This window comes from Diadema antillarum, unplaced genomic scaffold (genome assembly GCF_040938485.1).
Source record: "Diadema antillarum isolate AM-2024a unplaced genomic scaffold, OU_Dant_1.0 scf00000202, whole genome shotgun sequence".
Lineage (NCBI taxonomy): Eukaryota > Metazoa > Echinodermata > Echinoidea > Diadematoida > Diadematidae > Diadema > Diadema antillarum.
The window spans coordinates 1178881-1202617 of record NW_027271091.1 but is presented as its reverse complement, the minus strand read 5'-3'; the positions used below and the strand labels follow the sequence as shown (position 1 = coordinate 1202617).

The following is a 23737-nucleotide window of genomic DNA, read 5'->3' as shown; positions in this document are numbered from 1 at the left end:
ACACCAGTGACGTTTGCTCGAGGAATTTTACGTAGATTCCATCATGGGCAACATAATCTCACAAGCGGTTGTCAAAGTCAATCATAATTGCTGCTAAGTGACATGATTTCAGGGTTTTTTTTCTTCTCCACTCTTTCTATCCCGTGTACTCGGAGACATGTTTCTCTTCAGAGCATGTTGAGATCATGGCAGTATTTTTGGTCATTTCGTTCTGCAAATTACTTTCGAATGGAGGCGGCTGTTGTGCTTGAAGAACTGTCACATATGTAACCTGATGTGCTGCAAAAGTGGGAGTTACACATCGAAGGCAGAACGAATCATGTTTTTTTTCCCCTTTATTTTTTTCCTGTCAGCAAAGATTAAAGCCTCTCTGAGCAGAATTTATCTTGAGTGTATTTGAGAAATTGCCACCATGGTCAAAGAAAGTCATAACAGAGGAAGACACATGGTCTGATGATTGTATGCTGTGCCTTTGACATGAAGATCAGAAGCCAAGTCACTTTATCATGCACACCTAAGGCTCCTCTCTTACCCAGGTGTACATGTATAACTGGTGTGCCTGATTGGAAGTTGAGCGTTTAATGTGGTTTAAATTAATGTGATTTAGCATTTCTGTGCTGTGTAGTGGAATTCCGGCTGAAATCACTTCCAAAGGGAGAGAATTTAATGCGCTGTGGTTGCAGGTTTGATTCCAGTGACTCTGCTATTATGGTTACAAATTGTATAGCGTATGTTGTCACGCTTTTGAGCAACAAGACGTGATGGATGGGAGGTACGTAAGAGTGTTAGACATATAAAAAATCACCCCGTTAAGCATGCACGACCAGGTGTGTTACATCTTACATACATGTGTGCAATGGTGTAAACACTCTGTGTGCCATATTATTCTTAGGCCTCAACACCTGAACGCTTTGAGAAAGCAGTCTGTCATTCAAAGCCATGTAACTCTTTTTTTTTTTAAGCTTTTATGCTAGCCATGCAGTGAGAAAAGTTATGGAGAAAATCGCACACTTTGCAGTGATGTAAATTTTATGACAAAGTTATGAGAATGTTTCTTGTAAATGGCCAGCAGCTATGCTATTGTCCAGGTCTGGGAGGCTTGACTTTGGAAGACACAATCGCAACAGATAATTTGAATTTGATTATTTAGAAAAGAAAAAAAAAACTATAATTAAACAGCACTATTCGATCACCACGCAATGCAACCTTTCTGTGTGAGGAATTGAATCGCGAGTTAAACTTTCATTATACTGTGGCCTTTTCCTCCCCTGGCAACCAGCAGCATGCACCTGGAATCACCACAATTTTTATATCATGTAATACAATTTTCTGTTTGTATTTTATGTCAGTTTGTATTGTATATTGAATTGCCGAATAAATAATGATAATAATAATAATAATTTGGCGGTTTATCGATCGGTTTTGGTGAGGTTGTGCGTTTGAGCAAAATATGCGAACTTGGCAAGCCATCGACTGAGTCAGGCATGCGAACATTGCACATACAGAGTTAAGTCTGCAAGGAATTACCATTAATCTCAGAATCAGTGGGTCAATCCTTTCTGTGCTGGGTACCTTGAACAGTGTGTACAATGCCGTGGGGTTTTCTGTGCCAGTCTGCACTCAAAGTGCTCAAAGGGTTAAGGCATGATGACCTCCTTGAAGTCTTAAGAGTTTTCAAATTGTTCTTTTGATACAGTTTGAAAGGTGAAATTGAAAGTCACATTTTAGTGGACACCATCTTCATGTTTAAAGGCATAATTTACCATTTGCAGATGAAACAAAACCCCAGCATTAGTGCTTTAAAATAGTTCTAAAATGTGAGTAAGGGATAGAAACAACCACTGTGAAAATTTGAATCAGTAAAATTGATGTTAAGTATTGTTAATCATACAAAATGTGAACAATAGGTATATGAAAATGTTTCCAGACTAAACCGTATACCGCTACGGTTTATTGAGAAAAATAATGGCATCTCCTTTTGGGCTTTATTGCAAAACTTTTACACTGTATATAGGAGGGTGTTTTGTGGTACGGTACAACAGACCTACATATATGCATGAAAAGCGATGCTTCCAAAATTTTTAAAATGACTGCTCCCAAAGGTAAACTGGACCTTTAACGAACGGTGCTTTATCTATCTACAATGGTACGATGCCGTCTCTCTGTTAATCAGTTCCACAAAACATTGCTTACATATATATGCATGGTTTGCGTAATCAAATGTTGCAAATGTCTCAAGAGCTTTGGTTTTCGTAGTGCGTCAGGGAGAATACATACCAGCAACAAGGTTTTGGTTATTGACATGTTTTGTTGCAGACAGATTATAATACAATCTTGTCTCATGATATCCCCCTCCCCAATAAATGAAAGATGATAGGAGATAGAACAGCTGCTGCTTCTTCTGTGTACATTGTACAGTTTACTCTATTATAAGTAATGTAGAATTCATGCATTCAGTCAAAATTTCTTGTATTATTGATCACACAGCGCCAAGTGGGAAAAGAGAATAAACCTCAGACTCACCTAAAAGTGATTTCCTCTTGTCCTAAGTATCGCTGTATAGGGTTTATCGTGTATTTTGTGAAATACAGACTGGACAACATCATTGAGACACTTCACCCCCCATGAATAGAGTAAACTAACCAACTTTACTGAGGATTACTGTCATTCTACCAGGGAATGGAAACCCATCATGATCACTTCATTCAATCCTTTGGTGTGTTTGAATTGTTTTACATTTACAATGTACTGTTGGTATTGTTTTGCCGTAATCACATCCGAATGCAATCCCTAAATCCCATATGTATTCACTGCTCCCATCACAGGACATTCACCTCGCAAAGCGTTTCTACGACATGGCAGCGGATGCCAGCCCTGATGCATACGTGCCGGTGATGCTGGCGCTCGGCAAGCTGGGGGTGATCTACGCCTGGGAGTACATGCAAGAAGTAAGTCTCCTTCCTTACCAGTCGCCCATCTGAACCAATGAGAGGCACGACAACATGCGCCACCTTTATTTGTATGATGTGTGCTGGACCTCCACGTAAACATGTCTTGTGCGACTGACTCTAGGTGGCAACAGAATTGATGGGGCTTAGGGCCCTTTCTCCGTTAATTACAACCCTGCAAAACGAAGTGTTAGGAGGGTTTGCAATTTCAGAATCACTGTGTGGTCAATCAGGCAGTAGGTTAGTTGGGCATTCTGTTAACTTTGCCGATTGTCTGGCGGTCCATTGTAACAGTTGGTGAAACAAACTACTTCCCAAAGTTTTGGGGTGATCTTAATGAAATACAATACAATTATTCATTAATGCGCCCATTCCATGAGGCTCAGAGTGCTTACAAAATTGCAGAAATGGAAACGCAATTAGGAGTAAAGAATAAAAATATTCTTGGGAAGGTTTTTATCTATCATGTGGACATCACACAGTGTTTTTTTTTTTTTTTCTACCTGCGTTGAAAAAAAGAAGAAGTGATATTTGGTGCATATGTTGGTCTTGATATGGTCAGTTGATGTCAAGACAACCTTGAATGAAAGTGGCAAAATATGTGTCACCATTCTGATGGTATATTAGATCCAGAACATTAGTGAAGAAACATTTATAGAGCAAACGAGGTTGCCAGTTTCATTTGATTCAATCGAAATTTTGCACACATGCATATTGGTTTTGAGTCATTGATGATCAAATAATTTCTATCAAATTTATTAATGATGGAAGAAAGTGCATTGCCTTTTCCAAGTAAAGAAAGAGGTCACTCACTCCATTATTATTATTGCTCTCATGAGGCAGGACTGCTAGGTTGGGGGTATTTAAAATGTCCCATATTTGACATTCATATATATACATATATAAGAAGAAGAAGGAGTCTGGAGTACACCATTTGTAGATCCAAAAAAAAGGTTTTTATTCACAAAGATTTTTGCCTCGCGCCTTCGTCAAATGGCGTACTGGAGACTCCTTCTTCTTCCTGTAATAACATTCGAAGTCCAACACATGGAAAATTCCAAAATATATATATATTTCTGTGTTTGTAGGGCATATTATTATCTAATGGTATGTGTGAATAACAGTTGAGAAGTTTTTCATGGGCCACGACAGTGTGCTTCTAATCTTATTTGACACTTCATGCCACATTGGATATGCTGTCCAGTTATCAATAATGAACCGGAGAAGTCATGCCATTGACTACTCTAAAAGTCTGATAATGCCACAAAATTTATAGCACTGATTCTTCTTTGTGCATTTTTTTTTTAAAAGAAAAAGTGTTTACACCAGGAAAGAGGAAAGAAAAAAGGAGAAAACATACTGACATTTAACTGTGGGGAAAAAAAGAATCAGGGCACTTTATCCTGTCATTAGCCATGTCCCATATATCATGTGTACAGTCAAGACAATAATATTTTGCAGTGTATCCATATCTAGAGAAGATCACTGGCTTCCACTGAGCCAGTGGAGTGCCTACAGTTAGCTCTACGTTCGCCCATCTCGCAATGCAATATTTACCTTTTTGCAGTGGTGTGTGGCAAGAGCTGCTATCCCCTTTCGCTTGTTTACTTTTATTTCTCCACGAACCGAAGAGCGTGGAAAGACCCAGTCATGGTGTATCCCTCCGCAAGGGCCGGAATCTTGCTTTCGCCAAAGCTTAGAGGAATCAAAAATACATTGTAGTCGTCAGTTTCAAAGCCGTCCAGATTGGGTTTAGAGTAAACCAAAGTGCGTGCATGGAACAAATCATCTGTGGAATTCAATACGCAGCTCGACTATCTGGCTATCCACTTACTAGCATGGGTTACAACAAATATGATTGACAGCTAGTCCATGCAAACCTTTTTGATCTTCACCCCGTGCATGGATGTTCATTGTTATCTTGTGGATGTGTGCTGTGTGGGTGTGGGTGTGGGTATGTGGCAAGTAAGACTGAATGTAAAGTTAAGTTGTCATGGGAACCCTTAGAATGTGGCGTAGACCATTTCTTAATGATTTATATTGTAGGACTGTACAAATGTATGTATAGCATATTGACACTATGGAATTTTCTGGGGAGTAATGAATCAAAATGATAAAGGTTTGCTTCTAAAAATCGAAAGTAAATGAGAAAATTAACCACAAAAACATCAGAGCCTTATACTGCAAGATCACATTTACTTCTATTCTGCTTAGATATCACTCAAATTCAAGTACCAGTAGAAGATAATTTAGCCGCATTCACACATACAAAATAGTGGGATGACGTTCACGCTCCTAATCTCAAGATTTTTATGTTGGCAAGCGTTCACATGCTCAGAAATAGCGGGATAGTGATCACGCTCCTATCTTGAGATTTTTTTGCAAGTGTTCACTCGAACAGAAATAGCCCACTAATTGCTGATCGATAAATCGATAACTCTATCGATCTTGCACACCACAGTGGTGTGGTGCATATGCTGTTGTGATGTGTGCTTTGAATGATGGGATATAGAATCTTGAGAGCAATTGGTCTAGCATTCACACGGTCACCGTGGGGCAAAATTAGCACTTTAATTCAGAAATAAGCACAAGATTTCCAGGGATTAGCATCATGATGCTGATCACGCCAATTTATGGTTTTATTGTGCCCACACATAATATAAGAATCTTAATTGAGTTCGCAATCGCAATGCAAATCTTGAGATTTGTATCCTGCTAATTTGTGTTTGTGAATCCCGTTATTGAGTATTGGTCAAGGAAGGAAACTTCACAAGATGTTTTGCATCCCGTGTTGCAATTTCTTTGCTGTCATTCCACCTGTAGCCACATTGTCTGTAAAAACTGGTATTATAAAATATCACACTGAAGTTGTGGCGCTTATCATTGCAGTGCTGATTTCAAGTTGATGACGATAATAACAGCTCAAGCAGCTTCCTTTTAGTTTTTCATAACATTCCCCTGAAATAGTTAAATGTTGCCAGTAGATGAAATGCTTGACCGCAACAGCAAAATTCCAGAACTCTTGAAGCTACTCAGGCATATGTTGATGGTTAATGGGTTTTGCACACAACTGTGGTTTTCTCCTCTGCTTCTGTCTGTCTGGCAACCTTTACATGTTTTTCTGTCTAAGTCCCCATCTATGTCACTATCTAAATTTCTTTCTCCTTTTTTTTTTGATTTATTTTCATTCCCCCTTTTATTTTTTCAACTTTTTACTTTTGAGTTCTTGTGTAGTTTTTTTTTCATTTCAAAGACCTGACTGTGTGGTGGTACCATGCAGTGGGAAGTCTGGCCCAACTCGGATTACATTTTGTTTATTAGAGAATCCCCGCAATGAATTGTACACAGCTTTATTGCTGATCCCTATGTAAGTACATTGTACATTATACACATCCGAAGAATCATGTCTGGCGTCCAATGTTACCAGTGAGCGTAGGCTTCGATGAACAGATTCGCCAACGGGCAATTTTATTCTAGCAGGCCTACGCTAGTCGTGGTTTTCGAAAAGTTCATGGAAAGTACGCGTTCCCTTGACTTGTAACTGACATACAAATGTATCATATGTTAAGGATGATATTATTCCCTCTTCTCTCTGAGGTACAATGTAAGTCAAGCACTCTTTCAATTTGCCAGAAAAGTGAAAATATGTTCAATTTTCCTCTTATTATTGTCCATGTGTGATGTCACAAAATGTTGTGTTCTTCTCATCCAGCGATGGCGCCACTGAAATTTAAAATCAATAACTTTTCAACAGATTGTCCAATTTTCCTGAAACTTCAATGATGTGTTCTAGATACTAATACTGCTGCCTTGCCTAAATCCACTTTATATATTGGGTTCCATTCTCCTAAAAGAGATAGTGTCACCTTCTGCTGTGTTGCAACTTTTGCAACCTTATGTCAAAAGTCAAAGCTAACTGCACCGTAGTTAATGTGTATGACATATTTCAAGAAGACAAAACCAAAGAAATTTACTATATGCTATTGACTGTCAAAATTATGAATGCTTTTTGCTGTCAAATTTTTTGGACTTAAAGGAGATGCAGACAGTGTGCTAGTTGTATCTCCTGGTACTTGCTCTGGAGTTTACTGTGGATTCGGCTGTTTTGTCGCCGCAACGTCACATTTATGTGCTCAATACTGGCCACATTTTTTTGGGACAGATTTCATTCAAATGTGGTATGAAGGTGTCTATTTCAAACATCTACCAGCCTGTAACTTTTAGTTGCAGTGCCCTCACTAGTCTCACTCCTTATTACACAACATGGTTGAGTTTTTCGTGTCTCTTTGTCTGCACTCTACAAGCCTCATTTCCTGATGGATTTTGTTGAAGTTTTGTACAGCAGATGTATTGTATCATTATCAAATCTTGACATATTAGTTGTAGTTATGATACCCCAATGTTCTGGCTTTTATTGTTTAATCATTTTGGTCAAATCTATGCTTCTATTGTTTGGGTGATGATGCCCTCAGTCTTTCATATTTTATAATGCCAAAGGTCATAATATTTAGGTCACTGACGGGTATACACTCTACTACAAGCACTGTTATTCTTTTTTCCTCCTTTAGTATGCAGGTCCATCATGGAATACCCTTAACCTCTATAGTTTAACTACCCAGTGGATACACTTCCTTAGCACGGCGACGGATATTTTTTGTTCACATCAGCTTCATCATACAGTTTTTAGAGCTGGTCATTAACTGCATCATTTTCTTCTTCTTTTTTTTTTCAATATTATATCTCTCTGATGGAGTCCTACTGTATGCAGGGCAAAATTCCCCTGGAGTACATCCCTACAGCTATAGTGAGGTACATTACCCACTCCCCAAAATCTGCAGTTTGAAACAGTATGCAAAGAGTTTTGCAACAATGATAGATGAGCATTCAATGCTATGTGGGTATGATAAGTTTTCTGTCGCCGGCTTTAGGGTACGTGTATGATGTGTATGATATGTGTATTCATTGCGGCGAAGACGTTGTGTTTTGATGTTTGCTATGTGGGAATTTAGCTCATATCAATTGTTCATGGACACATTGGCACGCTGTCTCCATCTTGTATCAGCATCGATGTCTTGACTTTATACAATGTAAATGCTCCATGGAATGTTCTTTCTGTTTGGAACGAGCGCTCTCAATTTCTGATTGAATGTGTATGCCGTAAATAGACCCGAGTTGTTGACTTGATTCGGTTGAAATGGAGGGATTGTAGAACCGGTTTCTTGCATTTGCATGAAACCGTGCGATAATCCCTCGGGTTCTATGAACCTTCCAGCCGTTATTTTCTGCTGTATAGAAAGCCCAAAATACGGAGCACTGGCCAGCAACTCCTCAAAGTTTGTTGCACTGCAGTTATGCCACGGATTCCAGCAGAGTTTTTTTTTCACCATCCCATGGGAGGACCTGATATGCCTGAATTTGCTCCTGAATGTCACATTATGGCAGTGAAACGTGGGTGCATTGTGATTAGCTGTGCTGCTCTGCCAATGCAAGGTGCAGTTGACCTCTTAATGTTTGGGGCGACTGAAGGTGGCTTGTCGTCCTTCATTGCAAACTGGTATTCAACATCTCAACTATGTCAAACTGTTGCCATGCGGGTTTCACACAAGATTCTGTGCCATATTTCACCATGTGGCAAAATATGAAAACCAATCCAACCTCTGTTATCTGGCCATAATTTTTCCACATCTCTCTACTATCCGAATATGACCTGGCACATAATTATCTTTAAGTTTTCATGCATTTTTACAATGTATGTTCAAGTTAATCAATCAAGTTTCTTTATTTCACCAAAGCAAAGAAGATATTAAAAAACATTAGAAAACAATTACAAACATATCAGTTAAACAGTGTAAAAAGAATTGCTATGGTAGGCAGCAGCCAGAAAGGAAATGACCCTTATTTTCGGCTGACCTAAAAACATTTGCTCCAATTAGTTCCAATTAGTCACTGTGCTGCAGCTAGAAGGACAAGTGCGTCGCTGATCATGGAGATAGGAGAGAAAAGGAGAGATCTTGCAGGTTTGATCATCTGTGCTTTTCAGCAAATTCCAAGAAAACAAAGTCACACAGGAAGGGTTATATATACTCATATTTTATCTGTACATCATGTGAATTGAGAATCATGCTGATATTGTGTAAATCAAGAAATAGAAAAGATTATTGTTTTATTTTGTACCCCACCAGAACCTTCTAGAAAGTGCTGTGTGTGTGTGTGAGCAGATTTCCGGAATCATTGATATATTGTGTAAATCAAGGAAAAGAAAAGATTATTGTTTTATTTTATACCCCAGCAGTGCCTGCTAGAAAGTGGTGTGTGTGTGTGTGTGTGAATGCAGATCTCATGAAGCATGCAAATATTGTGTAAATTAAGAAAAAGAAAAGATTATTGTTTTATTTTATACCCCAGCAGAGCTTGCTAGAAAGTGTTGTGTGTGTGAGCAGATCTCCCTTTTCTGGCCATATCACTGATCTGGATCCAACATGACTGGATAACTGAAGTTGGGTCGCACATTTGAATGCACTTTGATGTAATGCACACAGACATTACGGTACAGAGCTAAGTTCAAAAGTTGTTAACATCAGATATCATTTTTCACATGTGAATAATCATTAGAATCAGTGGGTACTGTGCATCCTTCATTGTTATTTCTGTAAATGCTCAGATTGTATTTTGAAGTTTAGAAAAAAGAAAAGAACAGAAAGTTAATGTCAATTTGAACAAAATGCTTCGAAAGATTTTATGACTTTGCACTTGGTTGAAATATAATCACAAACATGATAGACATTTGCAGCTATTTGTATTGTGAGAACATACAAGAAACTACACGTATGTTGGGTACATTTCTTCCAATAATCCCACAACCAGATGCAGCAAAGCATGCCTCTCATCATCCCAGTAGCTCACCGAAGAAATCAAGTGCGGCATTAATTTCTAATGACAGTTTTGCGTTCCAAGGCTGTGGCGTCATCATGCCCCCGGGAAAAGACGTCACTAATCAGTGGTTGCATGACGAATCTTGAGGTGAGAACTCCTCGTAGTTTCGACTCGTCCGTCTTCTTGTTTTTCGGCGCGGGGGTGTCGGCCATGTTGTTGACCGTTGCAGTGGCTATTTACCACTGACAAAGCACCGAGGATGGTTCTCTGCCACCCATCAGAAGGACAGGAAGTCCTGTGATGTATTGCTGCTTGCTTGTTCATAATATTTGATTGATCACCTCACCGCTATCCGGAAATTACTCAAGAAATCAATGGAAAACAATGTCTTCAATTTGCGGCATCTTTCAAGCAGAGGACAAAACTGCTGCCCCAAGGGACCGAGTTGTGCTGTTCAAGTTAATGTATGCATATTATGTTCAACAACAACAACAACAAAGAAAAAATAAGAAAGAACATTTAACAACAAAGTACTTGGCACTTAGTCTATAATGAGTACTGTCTTATCATGGGGTGATTGACACAATCAAAGGTGTGCCTGCATCACCGCTACCAAACTTCCTTGTCAGGCTAGTAGGATGTTAAAGCACTTGCCCTGTTTATGTTTTTGGGTTGCCGTTGTCTGATGTGGCAAGTAGGGAAACTGTTACTGTCAGCCTTGAATTACAAAAGTTATACTGAAGGAATAAGAGTCGTGAAAACAAATTGAAGATATGAGTTTGTTCTGGCAGTTGTTCTCAGTGAGATGGGCTGGCGTCCATGTTGTCTTCATGGATATTTTTCCCCTCGGGACCTTATAACAAATTTTTACAGTTTACGTGATCATAAACTTTAGAATCCGGACTCGACTCGTCTGCGAGTCGTTGCAGATTTGCACGAGCCTCGGGGAGGCTTTCTGGCTGTCAAGCACGATCTGTCTGACGAAGAAATGTCTAAAATTCAAATTTGATAGAACTACTGGTCCACATGCAGTGGTTACTCCCCACCCCCAAATCCTGATTTCATTAACTGACATGAGAGATGTGCCTGTTGAAGAGTCTGCTTCGTCCACATGTTCCTGCCATACGTGCATTTCCACTTCTTTGAAAGTAGATCAAGCATTTCTAAATGTCGGGTGTAATCTAGGCATGGCTTCATACCAAAGCGTTCATGATTTGAGGCCTGTTGAACTAACACATAACCTTGGGCACCAGACATTTCGTTTTTCATGCAGATGCTAGATTTTTTTTTTTTGGGGGGGGGGGGGGAAGGGTAGGATGGGAAGAGCATTTTCTCAACTTTGTCAGTGAACTGTGAAAAAATGCGCATGACACCCATTCATGATGCAAAGTCTCTTCCATGGTGAGTCCAGTCGAGTTACCAGTAATGGGATAGGATGATTCTCCGTCAAGGATATCGAATGATAGATTGGGCTTCCTTTTGATGAATTAGGCAGAAATGAAACTCGAAGTGCATCATCTGGATAGAGCCCTTGAGCAGGTTCCATCCTTTTTCTCTTCTTTTTTTTTCTCCTTTTTCATTCCCCCCCCCCCCCCCCCCCCACTTCCCTCCAGCTCTTGTTTTTTGATATCCTGATCAAGTGCTCCGGATGTCAACAAATCGTGTGCGTGCTTTCAACATTGTGACTGTCGGGACTTTTCTTTTCTAGTATTTCAGTGATGGAGTTGCTCTGCTTTGAATCAGTGGTCATATATTGTATTGATGATGACATCTGAGGCTACTGCCCTCCAAGTTCATAAATGACAGAAGACAGATGCTCTGCTTACTCATTTCAACACTGTATTGAAAATTGATATTTTCACGTACCAATATTTTTGTGAATGGCAGTTTGTTGGACATTGATGCAAGTTGTTAATTTTTGCACTTTTGTGGTCTTCTTATCATTATGATGATTGCAACAAAAAGACTCAACAACAAACATTCTAAAAGAAAGTGTGACTTTCCAAGCAAACTGCTTTGTTGAAACATTGCTTGAAATAAGATCAAATCTCAGGAAAAGGAGTACTAGTATTCCCAGGATTATAGAAGAGGTTACAATAACAACTAGTCGTCATTGGCAGAGCAAAATATTTTGGATTCTTAGTTTTAAAAATTTTTACTGGAATGGCATTGTACATTGGAAATTATGTTTTGATTTTGATGGATATGAAATTACGTCGAAATCAAAATGATAGCTGAGCCTCTTTTTTATAGAATTGTATCATCATTGCAAATATTTATGTTCATCACAACTGTGTTATTTTGAGCACACTTATTTATCGTCTTTGAATGCTATCAAGAAATACTGCAGTTTTTCCGTGAAAGTGAAATGATTTGACGAGGACATTGCCTTTCTTCCTGTGTAGGTAGAGAGAGAAAGAGGAGGTAGAATTAAATGGAATTTACTCTGATAACTTAGCGTGGGAAAAAGGAGAAGTTTTATGGCAATTGGAAGAGTAGAAAAAGCAGGGTCGCTTATACCGTTTAGAATGGTGCTGTCGATGGCAAATCAGTCGTGTTAAGATTTGCACACATCGGGAGATTGCCATTTCAACAGAATTTTTTTTTTTTTTTTTTTTTAAGCTAGTGTGTGGTATTGTGCGAGGTTTGAAAAGCTGGGATTCCATTTCACCCCAAACCACTTCACGGCTGCTGATCAGATTGCAGTTGTCAAGAACTAGGGGTAGTTTGGCCGACACGACGGGAGTCCGTGTCGTCATGTGATCAGCCCATTGCAATAGCAAAACGTTATCCATCAGCGCAGCCCTCCAAGAATTTTTCGGCAGCCGCGGCTCGTAACTCTACGCCTCAGGTAAATTATCGTGAGCAGGATGCGAGTCTTTCTCCTCCCTGGCTGCGTGATGCGCGGATGGCTGGGTGTAATGATTTGAGGCCTTGTGTTGAGCATGTGCGACTTCAGCTGCCGAACATATTTTCAGCTGGACGTTTTTTAACAGATTTTGTTCCATTGTATTCTCTTCCTTTGGAAAAAGGCATCACAGTTGTAAAGAATTAGACCACAGTTGTCATCTAGCGTCTTACATGAGGAACAACATTTTCTTTCCCCGTTTATGCATGAAGTGGAATTGTCCCTGACCTGACCAAAGGGTCCCCAAAAGCACTCCTGGTTCTTGGCCTAGTGATTGGGTTGCGCTTGGCATTCCCACTACAATTATTTCAATTCTTCATGTGCAGGTGAAATTGCACCACCAATTAATGCCATGGTTGATGCTCAATTTATGAAGGCTCACCTTCACCAGCTTGTCATGGCAAGGTAGCCAAACAGTATGTGAGATATATGTATTACACATGTATATAGAGAAACAATAGCAACAGTGAACAGTGATTGCAGCATTTCTTCATAATTTTCGTGTTTGGAGATCTACTTGCAGATTGGAAATGTACTGAACATTGTAGATATTCCAATTGTTATATGCAGAAGCAGAGTCTCAGCCAGAATCATCATGTAGTGAAGATACAAACCTTTCATCAGTCAGATTAATGATTCTTGCATTCAGTTGTTTTTATTGCAACTGATTGACAAATTGCAATTTCACTGGTTTAAGACCGATCAGTCAGTGTTTGAATAATAGCCATTGCAAAAATATTTTTTAAAATAGTCATACACATGACGCCCGCATGGCAATCAGGAGGTCATTGGTTTGTATTCCACTAGAGTATGTTTTCATGTAGGTCTGTGGTTTTTTCTTTTATCATGGCTATTGCTGAACTTGGTGTTTATTTATGTCACTGTAAGGCAATTCTTCAATCAGTTGAAACCTCTGATCGCTTTCTCCCAAAGTAGAAAGCGCTTATTTCACTTTCACTGACATGCTGTATCTCTGTTGTCAGCCCCCAAATATCATTTGATGTGATATGATTCCGTGGATGTCATAAAGCAACCTGCTGTAAATGTACACTTGACAAGCCTAGAATAGGCAGAAGCCTTTGGAATTCCCGCATATGATTTTCAACCACATACTACTTTATTCAAAAAAAGGTATTCTCTGCTGACAGACCAAATCCCCAAATGGATAAGTCATACATGTACAGGGTTCTCGCCAGGAATTTCTTCACGCTTGTCGGCAGTTATAAGCGTTGTTCTGGGGGTGGGTACGGGAGGGGGGTTCCCCCTGCCGCGCGAAGCGCGGAAGCCTTCGCTAATGCTCAATACAACACATACAAATCGCCGCTAAAATGCCACTAAATGCGACATTTTCACGGAGATGTAATGAACGTTGTTAGGGGCATATTCTCACAGAAACAATGCAGAAACTCCATACCTTTTGTTGGCGACAGTTCCTAAATAATAAATGAAAGAGAAGTAGGCGCCGATGGTGAAGGTTCCGATTTCTTTTAGGCCTTTCCTGTTTCACTGTTGCAATGATTAGCCGTCTCTGCATCGCAACAACACGCGCCGTGTACTAACTATACCCGTAGTGTTTTTGCTTTCTCGCCGTCTGCTCGACCACGTGGTAGGCCTACTGCACGCAGATGCGCGAGAAGCGATCGAGAACTTTCGGGACATCGTTGCACTTTCCTTTCTGGGTATACTGCGGTAGTTTGGCCGTGACATCAAAGAGACATCATACAAATCTTACAAGTAATGATGGTCATTATTCCGAAGGTTCGTTTAATCATAAAATGAAACGATTCATTACTGAGTACTTTGAAGGTTTGTAATCGGAAACAACAACGTCACCAAAGGTCGGTACTATAGATGAATGTTCAAAATAAACAAAACTGATTTCGTTCGAAGATGAACAAACATTTTTTTTTCTTTATTATTTTTCGATCAACGAACCTTCAGAAAGGAATCTATCATCTATCATCGTTATTGTTTCGGAATAACAAACCTTCAGAGTAAGAAAACACCGTTTGGGGGCCGTTGTTGTATTCCGAAATTATACTGGCAGAACGTTCAAAATAACAAAACTGATTTCGTTTGGATATAAACGAATATTTCTCCTTTATCATTTTTCGATTAACGATCATTCAGAATTAAGAATGTGGAGTGTTATTTTACCATTATTCTTTCGGAGTAACGATCCCTCAGAGTACGAAAACTGTAACCGTTTTGGGGCCGTCGTTTTATTCCGAAATTAGACTGGCAGAACGTTCGAAATAACATAACTGATTTCGTTTGGAAATAAACGAACATTTCTTCTTTATCGTTTTCCGATTAACGATCGTTCAGAACTAAGAATCTAAAGCATTTTATCATCATTATTCTTTGGAGTAGCGAACCTTGAGAGTAAAAGAAAACTGTAACCGTTTTTGGGCCGTCGTTTTATTCCGAAATTTCACAGGCAGAAACGTTCGAAATAACAAAACTGATTTCGTTGTGAAATGAACGGACATTATTTCTTAATCATTTTTGGATTAACGAATCTTCAGAATAAAGAATCAAGCATTATTTTATCATTAATCTGTCGGAGTAACGAACCCCCAGAGTAAGAAAACTGCAACTGTTTTTGGGCAGTCGTTTTATTCCGAAATTTCAAGGCAACGTTCGAAATGACACACTGATTTCGTTTTGAAATTTACGGACATTTTTCTTTCTTTAATTTTCGGTTAACAAACCTTCAGAATAAAGAATCTACAATTTATTATTTTATCATCACTATTTCTGTCGGAGTAAAATAAACAGACCCTTAGAGTACGAAAACATGCTGTTTTGTGCCGTCGTTTTATTCCGAAATTTCACCGGCAGAACGTTCGAAATAACAAAACTGATTTCGTTGTGAAATGAACGGACATTTTTTCTCAATCATATTTGGATTAACGAACCTTCAGAATAAAGAATCTAGCATTATTTTATCATTAATCTGTCGGAGTAACGAACCCCCCAGAGTAAGAAAACTGCAACTGTTTTTGGGCAGTCGTTTTATTCCGAAATTTCACTGGCAAAACGTTCGAAATGACGCACTGATTTCGTTTTGAAATCTACGGACATTTTTCTTTATTTAATTTTCGGTTAAAAAAACCTTCAGAAGAAAGTATCTACAATTTATTATTTTATCATTACTATTTCTGTCGGAGTAACAGACCCTTAGAGTACGAAAACACGCTGTTTTGTGCCGTCGTTTTATTCCGAAATTTCACTGGCAGAACGTTCGAAATAACAAAACTGATTTCGTTGTGAAATGAACAGACATTTTTTCTTAATCATTTTTGGATTTACGAACCTTCAGAATAAAGAATCTAGCATTATTTTATTGTTAATCTGTCGGAGTAACGAAAAAAAAATGAACCTTGGTGGTGATATTAACTGATGCTGGTGTAGAGAAAAACAAAGACAGCTTGCTCAAAAGATGCTTCCTTCTTTCAGTTTATTTTCTCCCCAGTCATTCCTATCGTTCTCCTCCCACGAACCCCTGCCATGCACGGACGATGAACAAAACAAAATGTTACCGACGCTGCAATGAAAAAAAAAAGAAAGAAACACGTGCTCGTAGCAAATTATCTACACTTTTCAAGTTAAACAAATTGATGTTCGTAATGAAGAATTAAAAAAAAAAACACGACCACAAGCAGTGGGGAAACTTGTATCATGGCTTGTGGAAATTTCCACGAAATTTCCACGAAAGCCAGGTGTCAGATAAAGGAATGCCGCGTGTACTGCCACCTTGCTTCAGTGGTCGTAAACAGCGTGTACATAGCATGTAAACCAACTGGGAACTTGATGAATGATTATCCATTTATTTTCTGCCCATGAAGGCCCCGTAACCCACCAAGCCAGAAGCACGTGGAGCATTACGTACGTTGAACTTGAAAGACCATCATGACAGAATTACCATAAATTTCGGCCCGGAGAAGGAAAATGGAATATTCACGAATGACGTTTACAAATCCATGGAAAGTGAAAAGGCTCAAATGGAACGCATGGCTTTTTGAATTAAAAATAAATAAAAATAACCCGCGGAAGCTACCAAAACCAAAATAACAATTTGCATTTGCTTACTCCATCGCACGTTCTTTTTTCTTTTTTAAACGAAAGATGGAGTTCATTTTCTCTCTGCGGCAATGCTTTGAACGCATCTAATTTTGCGTCATTGCCGATGGCCAGCTTCCTAAAGACTTGATACGAATCCTTTCAAATAGTATACGAAACAAAGTCTAAAAATTCTGGATCCTGGCGGTGAATTCCGGTGGTATTATAAATCCTGCTCACTATCAAAATTTAATCATCTGTTCCTTGCGCCATTTTACCAACCAACTGTTCCTGAAATTTTCATCCTAATCTGTTCCCAAATTGTGACTTATCTTCCGAATAGAGAGACAGACAGGCAGACAAACGAACAAACAAACTAAAGCAGCAAAAAAAAAAAAAAATATATACAACCTTTGGCGGAGGGGGGCATGCATTTCACATCGTTTGTTTTTGCGTAACCCGACAACAAGCGTGACAACAAGCGAGCACGTGTCAGCCTTCCTCAGCCTCCCTCGGCCTCCGACCCTCTCTTTCCGTCCTCTCTCTCCCTCTCACAATACCGTCGTACACACATAGCAGGCCGCTGTGTGGCCGGCTGGGTGGTGAATGACTACCGGTATTGTGTGTGTGGATCCCGAATCAGAGCGCATTGTGAGTGAGCAAGTGTGTGACGTGGTGTGTACGTGTATGTGCAGCTGTACGTCGCTATGTTGAGCCAGGGAGGTGAGACTCACCTCCTCGCTGGTTGAGCCGAGTTGTTGTGATCGGTGCGTGATAACTTTTAGCGCTTGTAAACTGCAGTTCCCTCCAACATCTAGTTTCTTTTCTAGCCTGATAATAAAAACTGAAAAGGCGAGAAATTGGTCCGAACTTAGCTCGTCAAGCAAGCAGTTCACGCGTGGTGTTACCCTTGTCGGCAAGTTCACGCGTGGTGTTACCCTTGTCGGCAAGTTTTACCCTTGTCGGCAATTGTTTCTTCAAACCGCACGCTTGTCGGCACCGACAAGGGTGATATACGCTGGCGAGATCCCTGATGTAGCTCATTTCCTGAAGAGAAATGAATAAAACATGACAGCTGCCATCAGACTTGACAAATAGGCAAAGAATATAAAGCCACAAGTGGATACAACAAATGCTAGCTGTATAGTAAATAAAACTTATCTGTGAAAGCTTTTGTCAAAGTGGTTTAAAGCGCAGGATGTTTTGATGTATTAATGATGTTAAGTGGTATCTTGGGTTGCGGAGGTATTCGTAAACATCGATTTAAGATCTTCACAACACGATGCGAGTTGCGTTCATACACCCAACAAAAGAAATTTGCGATCAAGCCAAATTGGCAACTCAGACCAGGATGCGAGACAGTGCCAGGGAGAATCATCTGTAGAGATGTATGAAAATGATATTAATTTGAGCTAATGTCTGTGACGCCATCAGCAATGTCATGTAATTTGTTTGCACGCATTATGGCAACCCATTTCTTTTTGTTTCTTTATCTGCTACTGTGAGTATTATGTATGTAACAGAAACTGGAACACATTTGGTCGAAAGAGAGTCATACCTTCTTTTTTTTTCTTGTTTTTCTTTGAAATGTGAAATGAAAGAGCAACACAGGAATGTCTCATAAAATGTACAATAGTTGGCAAATCAGTGGATATTGCTGTCTCATTATGGAGAGATTTTTGAAATCAATCAGTCATTGTTTCTCCCATCAGTTTGTGTCCGGTCTTGATGGTCAACCTTTGTTCCAATACAGGTGAAAGCTTCTACGAATTGAGAGAGGGAGAGAGAGAGAAGAGGATGCATCCATCAGATATTGTATGCTAATGCTTTGACTACTGTAAAAGTGGATATTTTTGCGCGACTAATTTTTCGCGCTCAGCTGGGTAGGAAGAGTTTCGTGTGTTTTTAATTCCGCGGAATCACGACATCACGCACAGGAACATATGGCAAACAAACATATTTGTGTGCTTTTATTTTCGCGCTAGTTTCTGGTTGCGCGAAATGCGCGAAAATTTCAGCACCGCGAAAATTTCCACTTTTACATTACTTTGAATTTTATCTTGTAACTGTGCAATATATAAAAGTGCTATGTGAGCATGAGAAATTGATATTCAGAAGCGTTAAAATGGCTCCTGACCTGAAAGAAAGTTTGTCTCCACTCACCCCTCCCCCTGCCACCATATCAAAGAAGAAGCAAGTTTCTTGGTTTTTTCCGTTCTGCTTTCTGAAAGTGCGATGGGAGTTGAGATGATTGCTGAGTGTTCATAGTGCAATGTGCATGTCACATACCTTACTTCCTGAGGGGGCACTAAGGTTAGCTCCAGCAAGAGGTTTTCGTGTTACAGTCGCGATCGACAACCCGACGAAAACGCCTGTACAACCGCATCTGCCATGAGTGGGGAGTTGGTTACATTGGAATTGCAAACTGAATCAGTTGCCTGCACGGAAGAAGCCATGCATGTGACCGTTTTCACATGGGTCGAGAATTAGAATGCCGAGTTACAATTACGATTACAATTGCAATTAGAATTATTGTCCATACACACAGTCAAGGAATGCTCCGCGGATTCTGCGGTTTTGAATATCAGAGCAAGGAGAGGAGGTGTGGCTTCTTTCTGAGTTCCCATCAATCACTCTTCAGAGCAGTAAGGAGTGCAGTTTTTCTGAGGGAGTGGTTGAAAGGTCACCGTAAGCCCCACCCCCCCCCCTAAAACATGATTTGGAGGTCAGTCCGTACTCACAACAGTTTTGGTCTGTAATCTTAGAGATCATTATTATTACTGGAAAACATCTCCGGACCATCATTTGAATTTTATGATTTGAATTACAATTCAATAAACCTGCTGCAATTCCAGTTTGCATATTACACACGACAAAAATGTGTTATTTGAATATGATTCTAGTGATTCATCACTAAAATCATGATTCAAATTACACACTCTTGGTTCGTGTAAGAACAACCTATGATGTCTCATCACTGTTTGTGCACAGAGCGCACATCTGATGACAGTGAAAGGGGGCCAGTGATATGTGGGTAAAGGGGGCAAACAAACTCGTTCCCGTCCCCATCCGGGAATGTCTGACACTTCTATGCCCCCCACCCCGAGTCCCATGGCAAAAAGTCGAGGTGGATTTGTGGTTTTTCAGAGACCAGATGGCTCCCAAAGTGCTCTGAATTCCTTCAGAGACAGGTATTTGTTGAAGTCTCTGTTGTTTCAGCTCTTAGCTATGATGGATTGCCCTTTGTAAAAGTCTGATATGACTGACGTGGGGGGGGGGGGGGAGGAACAACTGGATTGCAGAAGTAACCATTTCCAAGACAACACCACCAGGCACATTTTTTTCTTCTTTTTCTTGCTCAATGCTTGTGGCTATCTTCATTCTTGTCATCTCTATCTTGTATTCATTTTGTTTTTGTCTTCTTCTCAAGAGCCTCTTTGTTAGGAGATCTGTGTACTGCCGATGCATGCCCAAACCCATCCAAAGGCTGTGCAATTTCCTCTCGCCGCAACTCATCAAATCGTAAAATGTTTTAGCTTGTGGCCATTGGAAGCCATTTCTTACAATGGGCATTCACGTCGCTGTCCCCCCACCTTGGATTGACTGGCTGGGGGGCAACGGAGGGGGGTTTGGAGAGGGATTCGAATGAGTGGGCATTATTTTGATTCAAGGAATGATTTTCGTGCTGATAGAGATTTGCTCCTCCCCCCTCCCCCTTTTACGTCTATTCACAATTATGTCCCCGAGTGCCGCAGACTGATGTTCAAAATGAATGCACAAGTCTGTGCTTTTGTGTTCAGGTAACTGTACTTTTCCCCTGCCTTTTGTAGTTCAGCGACTGGAAACATGTACCGGTACAGAATACTTTCATTGTAAAACCACACTATCTGTTCTATTTCTTCTTTTTTTTTTTTACATGTGCTTCTTAGTGGTAGTTTGGTATTTCTGTGTTTTAGGCTTTGATGTTCTTTGCATAGTTTGCGGATACTGATAATGGTTTTAATGATGCAAACTGGAGTTTTCTTTCTTTTTTTTTTTTGCTTTGTCTTTCATAGATGGATATTGATGCAGCTCAAACTACATATAAGTGCAGTTTGTGCTCACAGATGCTCTTTTAACAAGAATTCCAGTGGCTCAGTTTCAGATATTGTTGAATCTCGCTGACAGAGCTGTGTGATGCAGTTCCAGTGCATTGAAAAGATACAATTTTGACTATGATGCTGTTACTGTCAATAGAGCTGTGAAGAAATATCACTATGGTGAAACACAGTTTACTGATAAACCATTTACTGCCTGTGGTAAATATCAAGGACAGTAAATTCTGTTGCGTACATATTTTTACTTCTTTGGGGGGGGGGGGAGCATTAAGCAATGTATTTCCCTCTGGAATTTTTTCATAGCTTCATATTTTTGTAACATGTCGCACCAAGTGGGTCTTTTGAAGTCGATTTTGCCATATTGTTCCTTCAAGAGTGATATTATCTTGCTGCCCATTGATCCCGAGAAAAAAGAAGGTATCTGGCATGGTTTTGACATAAACCTCTGATTATTTTTATACCAAAATATTCCAAACTATGCTTTGCAGCAGCATGTATGTTAAATGTATGTTAATATTCGGAAGGGACTGTAGATTAGTCTTAACTGACCGACCCATCTTTCAAGTAACAGCAGAGCCTATGAGTAGTGTAAAGAGTGTGATTTGCTACCCTTCACATTTTCTTTTGTTTTTTAATTAAAGCAGCGTCATCATATGGTCATTATCAAGATTAAGGTGGTCATGAGACTGGAGCAATCATCCCAAAACACTTCAGTTTGCTCTTAACACCTCCTTTTATATCCCTGATTGATAGAGGACAGCCCATCAACTCGCCATTCCAAGTTTCTCTGTTGATTCTTTAGCCATTTATGAGCCCATAGTTCCCATATCCACATTCCCTTGCTCTTTTGAAATCGCCCTCACTAAAGAAAAAATAATAACCTCTGACATTTATATATTCTTTTGTTTGTTTCAATCATTTGTAGTGTCTATAAAGGTCATTTGGTTTCCACTTGGTTAGGAGAGAAGCATGCTCTATTTGCGTAGATGTAAACTGACCACTGCCATATCCGCTGCGCGGCCGACTCTTGCACATCCCATGGGCGATGCTGTGGTCTTTAAAGCTAGAATTAGATGTGGACTGACTCGAGACAAATATCACAAGTTTGTGAATATCTCTCTCTTTGTTGTTGTTTGCTGAATTTATTTTCCTTCTACTAGTCTCTGTCATCTAGGAGGAAACCCCCCCCCCCAAAAAAAAAATAGTGTGATGTTGATCTGCTTTGCCATTCATACCTCCATTGCCCACATACTCTGTTGCTATGCAAACCAAATTTCCGTGTAAATAGATTATTAGCACTGTGGTTTGTTGTTGTTGTTTGAAGCCCATGTGGTTTCTTGTTGTCATTTGATGCGCACTGTGGTTTATTGCTGTTGTTGTTGTTGTTGTTTTTCCTTGCAATGAACCAGAGGGGAAGGGGATTGGGTAGGTTGGTGGCAATGATCTAGTTTAGGTGCATACACCCATCTTGTGATATGGCAGAAGTTGTGAAAATCTGACAGAGACCCTCCGGAGCGGCTCACCGCAAGAAGAGTTGCCCCGTCGCTCTGCCCGGGCAAAGGCCTCTTTTAATGGTCACTCAGTTGGGGCAGACATACTCTCTCCCATTTGTAATGACCATGCTGCATGGGCCCAAGTCCCATAAAGACTTGCAATCAGGATTATGCCGACTGTTAGAATCCAAGACTTCCTACATGTTGCAGATGCTTTTACAATGAATTTGGAGGGAGTTGCAGGAGCTAATGTTACAAGAGCAGCCTAATGATCCTCACATTAGCTGCAATGGTGCAGGCTGGGTTAGTTTATTTGCCAAACATACATTTCTTACCATTAACATTTGGCTCTACCCCTTTCAAAGTGGAGATCTCAATGACCGTAATATACGAACGGAAGCATGCAAGAATGTGATTCTGAAGACAAACATTGTTTATGTGCACGAACTTCTTGTCGAGATGGTAATCACAGTCGATAACACCATCTCTTGCCACTGCTCATGTTTAGGGTTGTCGGTAGTAATGCTGACGACCTCAAATGGCCAATTAAGATGCTTTATTTATGAGTTCCATTATCTATTTTTTTTCTTTTTTGAGGGGGAGGGTATACCGTTAATGAAACTCACCAACTGTTGATTTTTTTTTTCTTTATAACTGCATCATACCCTTTCTTTCATGCCGCAGTTAAACATTTTATCACAGGTGATTTCTTGACATTTGAAAGGTCCCGGTGTTCTTGAGCTGCATACAGCTGATATCTTCCTAGTTGTGAAGGAAGCAATTGGAAACATGAGTTTGCTGTTCAGGAAAGTTGATGCTTAACCCTTTAGCCACTGAAGATTCTTTACATTATGGCCTGTTGTTCACAGGAAGGTACAGCAATATTGTTCTCATTTCGACAACTTTCTAAATGATATGAAATAGCTCTCTGCGTGCTTATCTTGTCTGTTATGTTTATTAGAAAGCCCAAGACTTTATCAAGAGAGTGGTGTCTCAGACGTAATTCTGACATACATTTGTTGACCTTTTTCAAATTACATAACTATATATTCTATATGAAAAAAAAAATGGTAAAGCATAAAACTAAAAAAAAACAAAAACAAAAAAAAAAACAAACCAGACAGGCGGTTCTCGGGTGTTCCAGTGACTAATAGGTTAACCCGTTCCTTCCGCAATTCTCTGAGTGTCTTTAATGCCCCCAAACGAGATTCTTTTTGCCCGTCGACAAAAACGGACGGGTTGGTAATCCACCTGTGCGAGAGCAGTCAAGCGGTGCATGTATCCCCTCTCCATGGTCAACTACATGTACCTTTGAACAATAAAAATATCGATCGGGTGCGATACATATGAATA

The 23737-nt window shown here is 39.8% G+C and overlaps 1 protein-coding gene across 1 annotated transcript in view; it reads left to right on the top strand.

The window, feature by feature from the left end:
• LOC139723915 (protein sel-1 homolog 1-like) overlaps positions 1–23737 on the top strand; it is a 79957-nt gene that overhangs the window by 43562 nt on the left and 12658 nt on the right. Inside the window, exon 17 of the mRNA XM_071635120.1 lies at positions 2826–2948. Coding sequence (XP_071491221.1) covers positions 2826–2948 — 123 coding nt within the window. The remainder of the gene's footprint in view (positions 1–2825; positions 2949–23737) is intronic.